General features: G+C 49.2%; 1 protein-coding gene across 3 annotated transcripts in view; it reads right to left on the bottom strand.

Annotated features, from left to right (window-relative positions):
• RGS3 (regulator of G protein signaling 3) overlaps positions 1-16,920 on the bottom strand; it is a 110,827-nt gene extending 93,907 nt beyond the window's left edge. Inside the window, exons 1-5 of one of the 3 annotated variants that reach the window (XM_033124072.1) lie at positions 16,694-16,920; positions 6,368-6,418; positions 4,365-4,423; positions 3,972-4,066; positions 2,884-2,952 (exon numbers count right to left, since the gene is read on the bottom strand). In XM_033124072.1, coding sequence (XP_032979963.1) covers positions 2,884-2,952; positions 3,972-4,066; positions 4,365-4,423; positions 6,368-6,418; positions 16,694-16,772 — 353 coding nt within the window. In that variant the 5' untranslated portion in view covers positions 16,773-16,920. The remainder of the gene's footprint in view (positions 1-2,883; positions 2,953-3,971; positions 4,067-4,364; positions 4,424-6,367; positions 6,419-16,693) is intronic. The other 2 variants (XM_033124068.1, XM_033124070.1) reach the window with 2 other exon arrangements.
• Between the last annotated feature and the right edge of the window lie 1,201 nt (positions 16,921-18,121).

Genomic DNA, 18,121 nt, shown 5'->3' with positions numbered 1-18,121 from the left:
CTCCGTCGGCCTCCGCCAGCTCAGAGGCTTGCTGGGTCAGAGATAATGGATCCACACTGCGCCTCCTACTGGCTGCGCTGGTGTCCGCAGTGCTGGCCGCTTATGCAGGGCCCTCTGTTCCGAAAGCAGGCCTGTCAGAGCCTGCTCTGTCCCTCTTGAGCTTTGGGTTGGGACTGTGACCACGAGTTCGACTGTGTTTTGTTTAATAAGGAATCTCACTTTCCCAAAATAGGCAACAAGTAGAGACACTCACTGCCTCTGTCACACTGCCTCCCGGGGCGCTGACTCACTCTCCCTGGCCTCACTTTCTTTTCACAAAACCCTGAACTGCATCACTGGCTTCTTCTCCAGCAGCTCTCTCCAGCTCGCTCTGGTCTGGAAGTGGAGGGAGCGGCAGCTCCCAGTTTGGTGTCTGCCTCCAGCACCTGCTCCACTCCCTGCCTCCACCCAGTGGGCTGGCCAGATGTTTCTCTGACACTCTGGCTCTTTCAGGGCTTTCCCTTCAAGACAGTATTCTGAGCCTTGGTCCTTGGCACTCACCTGACCAGATTTCACCCACCGCCTTCCTGGTCATGGCTCCCACACCCCTACTGTGGGCACAGACCTCTCTCTCCCCTGAGCTCCAGGTCGCCCTCCTCACAGCTCTCCCCTGGCTGCGCTCCGGGTACCTGCATCTCACAGTATCCAAAGCGGGTTCCCCTTCCCCTCCCAGACACTCTGGCTTTGTGGGGGACACCACCCGATACCCAGGAGTCATCTTTGACTTCTCCCACTACTCTCACAGCCAAATCACTGCTAAGCACTTCTGATTTAACCTCCTAACTGTGCCCTGGATCTCTTTCCCTCCTCTCTATCCCTAAATCACCTCTCCACAGATCACCAAGTCTCCCAGCTCCTCCCCAACCTTCCAAACACCTACCAGGATGATAGGTCTAGAACACACGTCTGTCATCGCCTTGCTCAACACCCTTCAGCATCTCCCCACTGCCAGATTCCCAAACACCAAGTTGGCTGCATGACATTCATCCTGAGAATGTGTGTGAATGCAGATTCCTAGGCCCTGCACATGAACATTCAGATGTGGGAACTTGTGTTGCTCACAGCATCCCAGGTGATTCTGAGGTACATCCAGGATTGAGAACCACTGGCCCTCAGGAGAAAACCCACAGTCCAAAGAAAACCTACAGAATCAGACGGAGTTTATGCCAACTTCTTCCTCTTCTCTCTAGTCAGTCCCTACTTTGCACTTGACCCTCCAGCAACACCTGTAAGTTTGCAGTTCCCTCCCCATTCCTGCCCTGCCCTGCCCCGCCCAGCTTTCTTCATGATACTGGCTCTTTCTTCTGTCCTTTTACCTGCACATCCAGGAGGCAATACAGTGTGAAGAGGGAGGACCCTGGGGTCTAACTGCCTGGGTCCCCATCCTGGCTCTACCGTTCACTGGCTGTGTGACCCTGGGCAAGTTATTCCTTTCTTAGCTTCAGTCTCCTCCTCTGAAAACTTAAGACAAAAATTGTTTTAAGTCGAGTTGTTTTAAGAATTGAATGAGAGGCTGTACCGTTAACCCCTGGCTTGTGGTCAACACTAGCTAAATGGCTGCTCCTGTTATCAGTGTGATGTTCTCCTCACCCACACCCCCAAGTCTCTATCAGGGATCCTCTCGAGAGCAGGATGGTCTCTGATTGATCCCATGTGTCCCCAGCACTTACAATAATGTTGCCAAATTGGTACCCTGGAAATGGCAGCCCAATGAATGAGGTATACAGAACCATAAGCACCATTCCATGATTAAAAAGTAGATCCTCTGCTTCATTATGAAGGTTGAATAAGGCTCAACTTTAAAAGCATGCTAGCTATAAAATTAGGGTACTAAAAAGCTTTCAACGCAAAAATATTTTCTGGGCCTAAGCTGGTGAGTTGAGCTGATTTGCATTCACCTCGACCCTTTTTCGGTCACCATTTGGTCTATGATTGCTTGACACATGTTACTGGCCAAAGGGTCTCCCCAGATTTCTTGGGCTCCTCCAGGTGAAGGAGCCCCTGCTGCTCACAGGTGGCATGGCCATCGGCCACGGGCACTCACCCCCTCGGGGTAGCAGCGAATCCTCACCCTCACCTACCTAGCTCTCCTCCTCTGCTCTGCACAAAACGTCATGACTAATGACCACAGCTGACCTCCAAGTGTTCCGGGCTGCCTGCAAGATCAGCCTGTTCGGATTCTCCCACCCAAAACTTCTGCGCCTCTTAAACCGGCCCCCTCATGGCAGCCTGAGCACACCAGGCACATTCCTGCCCCTAGCTCGTGCTATGCCCCTGCCTGGAACACCCTTTCCAATCTCTGTCCTTGTCTTATTCTAGATCTCTGCCCCATGTTGAAAATCCCCTTTCTGCACGAAGGAGTCCTTGATCACCTCAGCCCACGATGAACTCTCCCTCCTCCCACACTTACTGTCCTATTACTCATTTCACTCTTGTATTCATTGAACCAATATTCACTAAACCTCTATGCGCTAGGCACTGGGTACAGTGGTGACTACGAGAGAAAAGGGCCCACTTTCCACGAAGCTTCTACTCCTATGGGATTGGGCCTGTGCCTGTTATGACTGTCACTTGTCTCCATTCAGCATCTCGAGTCCCTTGAAAGCAGAAGCCACATGGACACTGCCCAACAGTGTCTTACTGACACCAAGGGCACAGCGAACGCACCTTGACAACACGGTGCTGGCATCAGCGGGAGTGGTGGAGACTCAGGAGGCGGCAAATTTAGCGTTGCCACTAGTGCTCATTTGTCCAACAAGCACTAACTGAGCCCCTGCTGGCCTCCTGGCTGCCACCCACAGGCCCAGAGCAGGATCCCTCTGCCAGCTCAGCACATCCGCTCACCTGGAATCACCTGCCCTGTTCCACACAGAGACCAGGAGGCGCTTGTGTTCATCTTCCTCTTGGACAGGACTGCAAAGCAAACCGGACAGTCAGAGCACTCACAGGGCGGAGCTCCAGGCCAGACCCACAGAATGCCACATAATTGCAAAAGGTGGAAAGAACCTACACATCCAACCATTAGGAGCTGATTACAAAACTCAAGTACAAATAATGTGGGAGGTAGTAAGTATTGACATACATGAAAGAGTATACATTACGTTGCTAAGGACAAAAGGGAGGTTACCATACAATATTACAGAACAATTCCATTTTTTATAAACACACACACACACACACACACACACACACACACACACACATTCAAAAATCTGAAAAGAAACAAACCAAGGCGTATCAGTGAGCAATAGAGCTAAGGGTGTTTTCTCTTTTCTTCTTCTACATATCTGTATTTTCCATTCTTCTACAATAAGCAAAATTATCTTGTAGAGTTTGAAAAACAACAAAATAGTATTAATTTTCCACTAATAGGAAAATACAAAATGTCCATTACCTTCCCACTGGCCCCAGAGTTCAAGGATGGAGGAAAGAAATAACAACAATAACAACCACCGCAGCTGACTTTTGGTGTTACTCTGTCTCCTTACGTCTCAGCTCTCTCAGGTTGGCACTATTATTAGCCCTATTTACAAATAAGGAAGCCAGGGCTCAGAGAGGTTAGCAAGTTTTAAAAAGGGGAGGGGGAACCGGGTGGGGAGGCAAAACATCTCTGGCTTGGAAAATTCCTTCTGCTAAAGGAGATTGCTTGGCCCGAAGCACAGTGGGAAACTGCCTCCTCTTCAGGGACTGCCAGCCTCAGGCTGGGCATTTTAGTTATGAGAACAAGCCAAGTGAGTCCTTATCACTGTGGACCTCACTGCTGGGCCGGGTGCCAGGGATGCAAGGACACAAGTGAATGAGAAAACAAAGACACCCTTTAGAAGTCACTGTTTTTCTGCTTAGATCTAGTTCTAGATTTGGCAAACAGAGCTGTTTCCAGATAAACACTCCTTCCCTCTCCTCTCCAGGGCCCGGCTGCACCAGACTCTTACAAGAAGAAGTGCTCATGGAAGACTGGGTCTCTGCAGTCTGGAATGGTCTGCGTCTTCTGGCGGCGTAGTCGATTATCTTCAGGGCTCAAAGAAATCTTGAAGTGGAGAAAAGTAAGCATTAGATAACCCCTCGTGGCTATGTAGCTACCTAAGCCCGGAGCTCACTCTGCACATCTCCAAAGTGAAGGCTTCCCAGGTATCCTTCACACCAGCCTCTGCAGAGGACAGGGTGGCATCTGCAGTCAGATGCTGGGGAAGCATGAGGAGCCCCAGGCCACTAGAGTCAGATGCCAGGACAGGGCCCCACAAAGGGTGGCACCAAGAAGGGGTTTGGTGACATGGCCCCTCACCAGCCCCCACCCCACCCAGCCCCACCTCCAGCTCATCACGTACCTTCACATAGGGGTCACAGATGCCAGGCTCTTTGCTCATCAGGCCTTTGCCTTCAATGACTAAACAGAGAATTAAAATGTTGGGGTGGGTTGGGTGGGAAAGATTATTACCAGGCCCTTACTCTGCATAACCACCATTGGATAGTAACCCGCTCTGGTCTACTCCACTCCCACCAGCGCCCTCACTGAGGCATTAGAAGGTGTGTTCAATCCCCCGAATCTTACAGCTGGAAGGAAACATAACATTTATTGAGTCCAACCCCTCATTTAATGGGGAAGATGTGGCAAAGACAGGAAGAAACTTATCCAAAGTCACAAAGCACGGGGATGACAGAGCTGGGTTTATATCCACGTCTCCGGTCTCCCCGGCCGGTGTTCTTTCCTCCACACAAGACTTCCTCCTGGGAATGGAGGGGCCAGGCGGAGAACGTGCCCTGCACAGGGAGCTGTGCTGCGGCTGACGGGCAGTAGAGCACCGCAGGCCAAGCGGGGGCCCAGAGGTAGACAGACACAGCATGAATCCCGGCCACTTACTGGCCAGGTGAGCCAGAGCAAGCGCCTCACCCCCCGAGACGGAGTCTGCCATTTTTGTAAGTGAGTTTATGAAAATAATACCCACTTCACAGGGTGGTTGTGCTGATCAAATGAGGTAATGTGTCTAACGTGGTTAGTACGGAGCCTGGCAAATAAGTCACTGCTCAACCAAAGTTTGTTAAGGAAAAGAATAATAAATAAAGGCAAGGGATAGGTGGCGGTGGGCTGCAGGTCTGGTCACGAAAGCAAGCGTGGCCCATTTGCCTGAGAGCTGCAGAAATCAGACAGCAGACCTGACAGAAGCTGGGCCTCTTCTCTATTTTCTTTCATGTTCAGTTTGATAGAGCCCTGGGGTTTGGCTTGGACGGAGCTCTGTAGTCTGAGGCATGAGGCCTGGGGAGCCAAAGGAGAGAGGGGAACAGGCTGGACGGGATGAAGCCCTGAGACTGGGCTGAAGCCAAACCAAACTGTGCAGGACAAATGGAGCACTGAGGCCAACATGAGCGCTGCAAAAACTGTTTGCACAGCTGGAGTCGGGCTCTGGCGGGCAAAGAACCCCGTTCTGCTGGTCCTTGGGAACTTCACCTTGGGCCCCCCAAGGCCAGGACCGGAGGACCCCAGGCGCCTGCTGGTCTACGCTGCCTGGTACCCTAGTTACTGTTCCTGTGTGCGTGCTTCCCCTCAAGGGCGTGGGCCCGGAGGGCAGGATCCGGTCCTGATGAGCCCGGGGGTCTCCCTGGCTCTCAGGGGATGTACCCCCATTCTGGTGAGAAGAAAGACCCTGGATAAACCAGGGGAACACAATGTAGTCAGGGCTGTATGAGGACATGGGGGAGGAAACAAACAGCACATGCAGGTAGATCAGGGAGTGATTCCTGGAGGGGAAAACATGAGGCAGAAGGAGCCTTCCTTCCTGAGTCTTAATGATGATGAAGGCAGGCATAGTTCTTGCAACTCAGAGGGAGGGAGGGTTATTTTTCAGAAGGAGTTCAAAAAGAAGGCAGGCTATTCCAGATACAAGGAACAGAGGATGCAAAGGCACAGAGGCATGAGCAAGCATGACACATTCAAGGGGCGGGAGGTGCACGTAACTGGACAGAATGGGGGTGAAGGGTGCCTTTAGCAGCAATAGCCAAGGAGCCTAGAGAGATAGGCCTTCTGGGCCGAATCGAAGAGTTCAGGCAGCGGGAACCATAACCAAAGCTCAATAACTATTTGTGTGCTGAATGGAAGGGTGAACAAATGGATAAATGGAGAGGTGGATTCCATCGCATCCGGAACAGGACCAGGGAAAGGTCCCTAGTAAGAGTCCCAAGTGAATACACTCTTTTTTTTCCAATGGACACGTGGCAGGACACTATACAAAGATGAGAAAAGAAGCCTTGGCCCATGTAACACCCCCTGTACCTCCAGGTGGGGGCTGAGTGGCCCACCCTGCCCCTGGTGGGCCTGGCACACAGCCATACTCACTGTGCAGCAGCAGAACCCGGTCCTGGGCATCAATCGACAGCTTCAGCTGACCTGAGGAAACAACGACAGAAACAACTGCACCTCGACCCCGTGCTGGATGAAACGTGGAGTAACAGTGACAGGAATGCTCTTTTGTTCATGTGGAGTGATTCTAAGGTTCGTTCAGTCTCTGAGTTGGAAGGGAGCTCAGAAGCCATCCAGCTCTGCCTCCTCAACACACCAGAAGTCCCTTCTGCTACACCGCCAGCAGTGGTTCTCCAGCCTAGGCTTACACTCCTCTGGGGATGAGGAGCTCGTTACTTTGCAAGGCAACGTAAAACAAAACATCAGCTCCTCCTCACAGAAACCCAGTGGACCTCCAGCCAGGACAGAGGAGAGAGAGGACTCCTCTTCCTCAATGACATGTTGAAAAATCTTGTCAGTCCAACAGACTCTTCCTGGAACCTCAAGAAGCCACTGAACTTGATCTTGAACTTGAGCTTAAGCACACACACTGGGGAGGCAAGGAGGACAGGAAGGGCCTCCCAGCCTGCAGCGACCCCACACATCAACTGGAAAGCCCTTGCATCTGCTCCGTCCATGACAACCATGTCGAGCAGTCATCTGCTTCTACTTGATCACCTCCAACGCTGGGGAACTCACTTCCTAAAGTGGGAAACCTTTCGTTTTTGAGATAGCTCTGATTGTTCAACGCTCCATCTTTATTGAGTCAAAAGTGGCCTCTCAGTAACTTTTGTTGAGTGGACCTCATTCTGCAGTCTGGGCTCTCTCCTCTAGACCAAAGTCTACAGCCCTTCCCACTGTCCCTCATGGCACAGTATGACATGCCTCAACATCCCAAGTGTTCACCTCTGGACATGTCCCATGGAACTGGGACTTGTGCTTTGTTGCTGGTTAGAGGAAGGCTAGGCAGGATTTGGAGAACAGAAAGGAGGGAAGCTTTGCAGCAGGCCACCCACCACTGTGACCTGGCAACCACTTGCTCCTCGCACTTCCGGGTGTTTAAGCTACAAGCCCAGGCATTCCAGGCTCCAGCAAACCCTGGTCCAGTTCTCTACCCATCAGAAATCCCTGCTGCTCTCCTGCCCAGGACACTGATTTCAGAAGCCCAGGAGGCCTGTTCCGGTTCCACATCTGACCCATCTCCTCTTTCAGAGCCTCAATGTCCAAGGCTGTGAGGTGGAGCTAATAATAGGGGTTATCGCACTCTCTGAGCTGTGTGGGGATCAGATAACGCTGGAGGGTGAGGAAGTCCTTGGATGAAAGACACCAGGAAAATCCATGGTATTATTAGCTCAAGGCCCGAGCAATTACCACTTTGGGGCTCCCCAGAGCTGAGAACCTGCTACAAAAACTGTGCCTGATCCAATGTGAGATGGGAGAAGGAGGACAGAAACAGACAAACAGGGCCAAGCAGCCATGATTGGATCTCATCAACACAAAGGCGTCTATGCTTAACATGAAACATTTCTTCTGAAACTTACCAGTGCAGCAACCCCGCAGGTCAACCAGAAAGCCAGCCCCGGTCGGAACACATGTGGTTTCCAAAGCCGTGGAAACCACTGTGCTACACATCACTTATCACCTACCAATGGCCCTTTCCCAGAAATCAGGATGGAGAAACCTCCCAACACAAATGTCCCTAATTCCGTTTGACAAACATCTGCTGGACACCTGAGTGAGGAAGGCGAGACCTGAACAGCCTGGTGCCTGTCCTCCGGGAGCTCACAACCCAGGGGCCCAGACAGGGACACCGTCAAGGCGAAGGGTGGAAGTGAAGACTGGCTCAGAAGTCAGGTTAGTCTACACAGCTCCACGCAGTTCCCCTCCAGCCCTGCCAAGCACGTGTCCTTAGGGAGGGCCAGGGTGCCCTATACGCTGTTACAGCAGAGGAACCGGACCCAGCAGACCAGGTTCCCGGCCCCAGTGCAAGGCATACCTTACCACAGCCATGCCTGTCCCGTGCTCCCCACTTAGCACATTCCGTCTGAGGCCCCTGAAGCCGTCTTGTCCTACCTCCTCATTTGGTAGCCGAAACAGTCATGCCCATTGATGGAAGGTGACTTGCCCCAGGCCCAGAGTGACTAACATAGGCTGAACCAGAACTGAAGACCAGAGTTTGGCCTCAAGTCCAGCACTGTCTCCTGTGCACCGAGCCCGTCTTCTAGAACACTCACAGCCTTCTAGTGTGCACCATTGCATCTGCCCATGCAGCCCCACGATTCAGGAGCAGAGAGCGCCATCAGGCACAGGACAAGGAACCACAGCTTTTCTTGAGAAGCCAAGAGGTAGCCAAAGAGAGGGCAGGCTCCAAAAAATGGCCCCAAGTATAGAGAAAGAAACCTCCTGAAGGGAAGTCAGCTGAATCCCTGGAGCCTTCAGCTGGTCTAAGTACCAGCTAATCTAGCTCCTCACAAGCCCCCCAAATCTCTGGCCCTGTCAATATCCCCAGTTTCTTCCCAGTCTGAGGGTGTGTCCTGTGAGAGTACCCAGGAATGTTCAGGCTAAAGGGCCTGAAGTCACCCTCATCAGGGTATTCAGGGGCCTGGGGGTGGGGGGCACATCCCCAATTCCCACTTGGGGACTGCCCCTGGGCACCAACTCTGTCTGCAAAGGGTGATGGTAATGGGTGGCCATAGAGACTGCAGGAGTGCACCAGGGAGCCAGGGCCCAGAGGCAAAGGGAAAACAGATGGGGCCCCAGGTGGCAGGAAAAATACTGGATGAGAGTGAGCTTCAGGAAGCGCAAAGAAGACAACGAACCCAATTTCTGCTGTGCACAGGACTTGAGGAGTGCAGACTCACTGGGCACTGAGGAGAAAAGGGTACGGAAGCCAACTGAAAAAATTCAACCTGGCAGGCCTTCCTCACTAGAGGACTGTAGGAAGATGAACTCTGACTCTTAGGACACAGTAAGGAAGAGACATCCTCGGAAAAAGAAGCAAGAAGATGGGGGCTACACATTACTGAACTCGGAGGGCAGCAAGATGTGTCCTAGAGGGAGCCTTTGCCAACCCGGGGTGTACAGACAATATATCTATGAGGGGGCTTGCCTGACTAGCATAAAGCAAAAGTCATCTCAAAACCCAATTCACCCCAAAAGTAATCCCCGTTTAAGAAATGTCATGTGTTGAAAGCCACAGGAAGGGGGATAATATCAGGACACATGTACAAAGGAGTTTGGGGTCTATGTGGAGCCCAGCCAGCCACTAACACAGATTTTTCCCTCCAATTGTGGGGACAAGTCTGTCCTTCAAGCAGCATGTGCAGAAAGGAGGGAGGGAGCCAAGCCAGCTGCCAGGCACCCCCTCTCTCTGTGGTCCCCAGCTGCCTCACCAACACAGCAGCTTTGATTAAGGCTCAGAGAGGGTTATGCATGCTTCTCGATTTCACTCTCTGCCCTCAAAGGCAGAAATGGTAGGTAGGCTGCAGGGTGCTGGGGAACTGGGAGCCACATGGCTGTTGGGATACAGCCCTGGAGAATTTCAAGTGTCTGTTGTTTTGAAGAAGGAAAATCTTGAGAAGCATGCAGAGAAGCAGCCCTGGCTTTTAATGATGCCTACTGGCAAAAAGAGAGCTGAAGAGCAAAAGGGAGCAGGGAGGGGGCTGCCGCAGCAGGATAAAAATTATGATGGGACAATTCGACCCCTTTCATTTGACTCTCTCCTTCCTGTGAAACCTGATATTACTGTGGTTTCCCAAGCTGCTTTTCCTTCCAGGAATAGATTGTTCTAGCCAGCAATCTGTAGCACAGCTAACATCCTGACTGAACCCCTGTGAGAGCCCTGAGCAAAAACTGCCCAGCTAAGTCATTCTCAAATTCCTGACTCACAGAAACAGTGAGATGATAAATGTGTGTTTTCTTAAGCCAACAGAGATTGGGATAATTTGTTATGAAGCAATATGTAACTAACACAAAGCCATATTGCCTCCACAGTTGGATGACATCAAACTGATCAATTCTGAAGCAATTTTAAAATTGTTAAGAAAATGCAATTTTAAGATAAATCAGTTTTATGACTAAGGAAACAGAAGACCTCCTGTTTTTGAGAACCTTGGGTTTCTTAATACAGACTTTTTTTTTTTACAGACTTTCGATAGATGCACTCTGATAGATACTATTTGCACTTTTAGATACTCTGATGCACATTTGATAGATACTATTTACCGCTAAACTGCAGAATCTGGAATTGTCCCGCATTAACCCAAGGGCAGCCCAGCACATTCATGAAAACGCTTCACCTGCAGAGCACTTTTCTTTTCCACACATTTGTGTACAATACTATAATATATAAAAATTCCTATTACTCTGCCTTTCATGATTTCCTTCAGATTTTATTGTAATGATTTTTAAGTCATAGATAAAGTCATATAACTTTAATTCCAAATTATGAGTTTTCCCCCATAGTATAAGTTACTCGGCATCCTTATCTATTTCATATCATAGACTTTTTCTCCGTAGTTAAATAGGTTATTTTATAATGATGAAGGTCTGTTAAGTGCTTGTGTGTAGCTTTAAGCCACACACACACACACGCACACACAATGGAATCGATAATGTATTTTCAATATGTTTTATATCTATGTTATTTTTTTCACTATCAAAGAAAGTTTTCCAGAAGGACAAGTTTAATATGGGAAACACAAGCGAGGAAGCATAGAACTATGAGCAGAGAGTGGGTTTGGGACTCAGTAAGACTTGGTTTGGATCCTGGTTCTACCACAGATGATCCTTAATCACCATATCTTCAGTTTCTTCATCAGTACCATGGAAAGAATAATAACAATACAGTTCTCAGAGGGCTGTTGCAAAGTTTTAGCTCTCAAAACTAAGTTTTAGTTCTCAGTGCTGCACCTGGCAAAGAGAAGGCACCCCCCCCCCCCCCGCCCCGAACGAGGGAGGGAAGGAAGGAAGAAAAAAACTCAGAAGAATTAGGAAACATATGTAGGGAACTTTTATTTCTGGAATGACAGACCCACTGAGGAAATCTAGAAATGCTAGACAAAATATTTAAAAGCAGCTTCTTGGAGATGTAACAAGATAGAGAGGAATTATAAAGCAGGATCTGGGGGAATGGAGGTCTGCGGAATTAAGCTTAATGTTTTCCTGGGCTAGTTTTCTCCTGGGGGTGTTTTCAAGTTCCAGAGAGGTGACTGAAAGGCTGAGAGGCTGAGCAGTTTCTCTCTGCCTCTCAGGGCTAGAGGAACAGGAGTTGGAGATTAGGGCTGCCCAGAAGTGGGGTCCTTCTGAGCCCCTACCTTTTGGGGTGGAACCCTAAAGGGTTGATCCTTAAAAACAGAGTGAACCGTGATCAGACACTGTTCCTCGGGGACTGGAGCTCAACTTCAAACAATCTCAATCTCTAACATTTAATTAGTATTATCCCAGCTTGTTAGTGACCTCAAGCACCTGGCAGAAGCAAATAAAGATCTTTTTGAAGGAAGATATCATCCTAGGCCTGAATTAAAAAGAAAAACAACAACTCTGTGCCTACCATTTGTAATAGGCACAGCACACTGAAAACGTAAAGAAACAGAAAGATTGAAAGAAATAGGTTGGAAAAAGTTATGCCAGGCAATTATTAACCGAAAGAAGGCTACGTAGCTATGTTCACATCAGTATAAGTAGAATTAATCTCCACTAAAATAAAATAGAAAACTTCATAACAATAAAAAAGACTTCATAATAATAAAAGAAGACTTCATTATAATAAAAGTCTCAATTCACCAGAAAATTAATAATTCTAAATTTGTGTGCTTTTAATATTGCTTCAAAATATATAAAGAACTGACAGAATTATAATGAGAAATAGACAAATTCACAATCATAATAAGAATTTTAACATACCTCTCTGGATAATGGACAGAACAAATGGGGGAAAAGTCAGCAAGAATATAGACTCAGAAGTGGGGTCCTTCTGAACAGCATAATTAGCAAACTTGACCTAAACCTGATATATACAAAGAACACTACACCCAACCACTGCAGATCTTTCCAAGTACACACAGAACATTTATAAAAACTGTGTGCTGAGCCATCAAAGGACCAACAGGATGCAGAGCATGTATTCTGAGCAAAATGTAAGATAAAGAATAAAACTAGTACCTGAAAATGCCCAATATTTGGAAATTAAGAAATATACGTCTAAATATCCCATGGATACAAGAAGAAATGACTAAAAAACTGGAAAATATTTTGAACTGAATGATTAAAAAGAGAAAAAAAAAAAGCTACGTATCTTCAAATATGAGGCTTCTGAATACTGGCAATGCTCTACTTTTGACCCAAGCGAAAGTTAAACTTTGTGATAAATAACTGAACTGCACATTATTTGGGGGAACACTTTTCTGTATACATGTTATATTTCATAATAAAAAGGTTTTCAAAAAGACTATATAGAGCAGAATTAGAAAAGTGAACAAAGGGCTATCACTAGGCCAGAAACTGAGAATTTCTGAACGCTCCCAAGCAGATGGACTCCAAAGTGCAGAAAAGCCAGTAATGGCTCAGCGCTCTGACCAGTAAATGAGCTCCTGAAAGACAGTTGGATGGGTGTCCCAGCCAAGCCTAGGGGATGTCTCAGACTCAGAGCAGCAAGTGAGCCAGGGGCAGTGGGCAGGGGCATCCAGTTCAGGATCTGCCTTCCCACTGCCCAATACACCAAGCAGGTGGCTGGCATCTGTTCCCAAGCTACATTGTCACTACACAAAATGGATTTTTTAACAACTCTCTGTGGCCTCTAATGAGAGGCACAGAAAAGAGTGGGACAGGACCCCAGTGTACTGCCACAGAAAAACAGAAAGCGCCCAGCAAGTGGATGCCATTCTTTAGTCTACTCTGCCTTCATCTTCCTGACTTCCCTCTGGCAAACCAAAGATCCCAGACACTCCTCTAGAGCCTACACACAGAGACGCTCCCCACAGCTTTCACCTTGCAGGTTCATTTGGGAATAACAATTCTAAAAAGAGTGGGGTTATATCATCCAATGTCCACAGCTATCTGTTACTTGAACATTCCCCTTATTGGGGGGCAAGGGGTTGTGCTCATGTGTGCACACACACATAACACATAAACCACAACTCATACCGTGTAGTACTCTCCCTGAAAGAAATTCTGGTCAAAATAATTTTGTCTCTATAGTTACAGAGATGCTGGAAATTTAGCTCCCCTTTAAATGTTTGTAGTCAGCAATACTTCTATCAGACAAAATGGACTTTAAAACAAAAGCTATAAGGAGACAAAGAAGGACATTTCATATACAATAGCCAAGATACAGAAGCAAGCTAAGTGTCCACCAATAGACGATTGGACAAAGAAGAGGTGGCACATATATACAATGGAATATTACTCAGCCATAAAAAAGAATGAAATCTTACCATTTGCAGAAACACAGATAGATCTAGAAAGTATCATGCTAAGTGAAATAAGTCAGACAGAGAAAGACAAATACCATATGATTTCAATTATATGTGGCAACTAAAACACAAAATAAATGAACAATCAAAACAGGCACAAACTCATAGATACAGAGAACAAACTGATGGTTGCCAGATGGGGCTGGGTAAAAAAGATGAAGAGATTAAGAAGTACAAACTAGCACTTACAAAACAGTCATGAGGATGTAAATAAACTACAGCATAGGGAATACAGTCAAGAAGATTCCAGTACATAAGTGTGGTGCCAGGTGGGTACTAGACTTATCAGGGATCACTTCGTAAGCTGTATAAATGTCTAACCACTCTACTGTACACCTGAAACTAATATAATATTATCAACTGTAATTGAAACAAAGTAAAAATAAAATTAATTAAATAGAAAACTTTTTAAATGTTTGTGCTCAGGAAACTACCAGCTAGGCAGCACCTTCATCTGGTTCTACCAGGGCAAAGCCCCATGCTGAAGGCCAGGTACCTGCCATGCTGGGGAAAGGCCAGGGAACAGAGGAAAACTTAGCAAAGACCTTCCTGGTGAGGAGTTCATGGCTAACAAAACTGACTGACTCTATAGCTTCCAAAACCGACTCTATAGCTCCCAAACCTGCCTGAATCGCTGAAATACTTCTGTGGCTTCTTAAAATTAGATTCTCAGGCTCCGCCCCAGACCTATTAAAACATGATCTCTGGGAGAAGATCCTAGAAATCTGTTTTTAACAGGCTCCCCAGGTGCTTTTGATAACTGGCCAGGCTGGTAACCACTGATATGAATCTTCACTCATGATCAGACAGGCAAAGATCCCTCGCTGTACGAAGAAAAGTCAGCAGCCTGGAAGAGGGGTGGCATTTGTCAAGAAAACAGTTAATGAAGGAAACAGGCGAGAACTTTTCCAGTGTCCATCAGTGTCCTCGGGGACATTGAGAGGAGACTGCACACATTAGGGCAGGAGGAGACGTTAGAGCAGGAGGCTCTCGACCCCACCAGGTTCCTGCCGCCCACTGCACACTCAGGTCAGGCACTGACTGGTTCAAGCAGCCACCTTCCCTGCTCCCCATCCGACCCAGCCCTGAGGCCATGGCTGGGCAGGGCATCCACTCCCTGCTGCACTGGACACGCCTCAACTTCCCAGATCTGGCAGGGAGATTCATTCAACAGAAGACATGTGGACGGATGCGAGGGAATAGTCACCTCATCCCAGTAAGGAAAAGAAGCGGGTTACAAAACTGTACTTACAATATGATCCGAATTTTGTTAAAATTAGATCCGAGAGAGAGAGAGAGAGAGAGAAGTCTGAGGATTTTGGTTTATAAACCAAAAAATGTTAACAATGGTCTTTTCTGGGGAGTCAGATTTCAGATTACAGGTGATTCTTACTTTCTTCTTGTCACTAAGTTTTCAACAATGAATACATCTCACCATGAGAATAAAGAGGAGAAAACAGTGAAACATAGTTTTACATTTGAATCAGGAAACAGCTAAGGTAGCAGGGTCTCCAGCTCCCAACACTCGTTCTGACCACTCCAGCGCCACCAACTCAGACCATCCCAGAGACCTCCTTTGTCTAGTACAGTCCCAAATCCCACGGGGGGGTGATGGGGGGGTTCACAGGAATTGCCTCCGAGGGTTGGGAGGATTAAATGAGATAATGTAGGTAAAGCACGTCGCACAAGGCACGACACACGGAAAGGTCTCAATAGTGGTGGCTAGTCAATTACTCTCATTACTATCCTCCACCAACTGGACCAGTGAATTCCAGGATGCCAGACCACAGCCACTTCTAGGGGCCAAGCCACTGCTTTTCCATCACTTCCTTTGCCACTAGAGGAAAAGACAGGTTGTGAAGAGCCAAGTGTGTCAACAGAGGTAGCCTGAGAGTAGGGACCCGGACCCAGGAAGGGCCTAACTCCCCAGGTGCTCTGTCTTTGAAATCTGGGCAAAGTCCACTTATGTTGCAGTAACTTCCCCAACCTTCATAAAAAAAATTGTATACAAGTTCAAAACAAATGTGCCTTACAGGTCGTCTCAGAAGGCTTGAGCTCAGGTACCAACTCCTGTCACTGGCTCACTGGGAGGCCTTCCTCTCTCTGGATCTCAAGTCTTCACAGAGGAAACACAACTCCCTCTCCACAAGGTGTTGCAGAACCAGTGAGGAAAGGAATGGAGAACTGTAAAGGGCTGTATTCTAGGACCCGGCTATTAGCTTTACTATGGCTACTTGGAAGGCTGGGTTTGCCTGGACCCTTGGGGAGCTGCTACCCAGCTGTTATTTCGGGGAACTCAGTCCTGCTACCTAGGGGCTTGGGAGCAGGCACCCACTGCCCATTCCTTTCAAGTCCCCAGAGCAGCCCTGTGACCCTCCTGAGAGCCTGCTCACTCCTGGAGAAGAGAATTCTCCCATCTCTCTTACAGGTCAGATGTCCACTGGAGCAGTCACACTGCTTCCAAGGTTAGCCCACAAGGAAACAAGGCCACTTGGGCTAACCTGGCACCTGCCCTGTCCCTGCACCAAAGGAAAGAGAACTGAGGAGAGGTTGAGACGTAGCAACAAGACCTTGATTTAACCCTGAGCTGCTTGCTAATGGGAAACTCAGCGGTGACAAACCGGGTCTCTGAAAGATTAACTGGGGCGTGATTATTCCAGCCCAGTGAGGCAGAACCAACTGCACTTGGCACCAGTGGCCAGGGAGCAGGTGGTGCCCAGCAGCTTGAACGGTCTGAGCCTGTGTCCTGAGCCCCACCTGGGCAACCACAGGAGGAAGAGGCCAGAGAAGGTGTGCCCCCAAACAGAAGGCTCATCTGCTCCCAGCCTCATCTATCACCACGGGGGCGCCCTTTCTGGGCGCTGAGAGCAGGGTGCCGCAGTCCCGGCAGCGGGCCGCAGAGGGCACTTACCAAAGGTGGTGAGGTAGAAGGACAAGCCCGGGTGGGCACGCCGGCTCCCGAGGGAGACGCGGTGCAGGGAGTGCTCCATGGCCGCCCGCTCCGGGTCGGGAGGGTGAGCCTGTAACCCGAAGCGTCTGTGTTGCTCCACAGTAACCGAGGCAGCAGGTTCACCCGCACCCCACCTCCCCGCCCCGCACCGGTCTCCCAGGCGGGAGCCGGAGGCCGGGCTGAATCGCGCGTTTGAACAGGCGGGCGCGCCAGTCCCTGATTGGCCCGCGCTGGTTTGAATGGGAAGGTTTCCACCTGACAGAGCAGACGCTGGCCAGAGGCGGAATGGCGCTGGCGTCCCAACTGCGAGGGCAGCCACCGCGGCTAGGACCGCAGTCCTCCCCAGGAGCGCGCAGGACCCGGCGGCCACACCAGGTCTCCTGGCTCCAAGACCGCTCGAGGCTGGAAGTGCCATCCCCACGAGAGGCCCGCAGTCCCTGGGCTGCCCATTCAGGCGCGCTTGGCCTGCTCGTCCAGTTCTCCCAGGCTAGCAATTAGCCCGGTTTGTAACATGCTTTGAAGCTCAGACCTGTAATCACCGGACCAGAGCAAAAGCAAAGGAGCACCCTCCTGGCCCAGGGGCTTTGGAAAAGTGTTCTCCACATTTGGACGGGCCCACCCACCAGGCTGCAGCCCCTTCCCAAACCCTGCCCTCTCTATCTCCCTCGTGGGCCCCTCTTGGATGAGAGAAGCCTAGCGTAAGTCCAGACCACAGCAGCGTGCTCCAGCCAGCCTCACAGACCTCCATCTGCAGCCTGGTGCCATGGGGCACCCCAGCATATGAGGGGACCGAAAAGTATACTATGCAGAGGAGGTAGATGCTTTCAGTCTCCAGAGCCTGGTGCGAGGAGGCAGTGCTGGAAGGAAGGTCAGCCCCTGAGCTCTTTGTCAGCAAACTTTCATGGGACGCCTCCTGGGAGCAGTTTCACACCAAGACATCTGCTCTGCAAATCTCTGACTGTTGCTGCTGTGGGAGGGAAAGTTGCTAGTCTTATGTAAGTCTGAAAATGGGAAATATCTGAAGTTGCCAAATGGATATTTGTGACTGAGTGATCCACGCAAGACAGAGTTGGGGGATGCAATAGAGAAAGTGGGGAGAAAAGTTATATGTATTGAGTACCAGGTGAAAGGGGCTGAGCTGGGAAATTTACACACATCATCTCATTAAATATTCACAGTAACCCTAGAAAGCATTAGCCCCAATTTACCAGGGATAAATCTGAACCTCAGGCAGGCAGAGTAGGTAACTTATCTAAGGTTGGGAGAGCTGAAATTTGAACCCAGTCCTGTCTGCTCCAAAGGCTATCCTCCTTCTGTTCCTCCTTGGCGTCCAGACCTGCCTCATGGCCAATAGCAAGTGGAAGTAGCAGACCTGCCTTCTTGAGGCAG

This window comes from Rhinolophus ferrumequinum, chromosome 12, assembly GCF_004115265.2.
Source record: "Rhinolophus ferrumequinum isolate MPI-CBG mRhiFer1 chromosome 12, mRhiFer1_v1.p, whole genome shotgun sequence".
Taxonomy (NCBI): domain Eukaryota; kingdom Metazoa; phylum Chordata; class Mammalia; order Chiroptera; family Rhinolophidae; genus Rhinolophus; species Rhinolophus ferrumequinum.
This window is presented reverse-complemented; position numbering and strand designations above follow the sequence as displayed.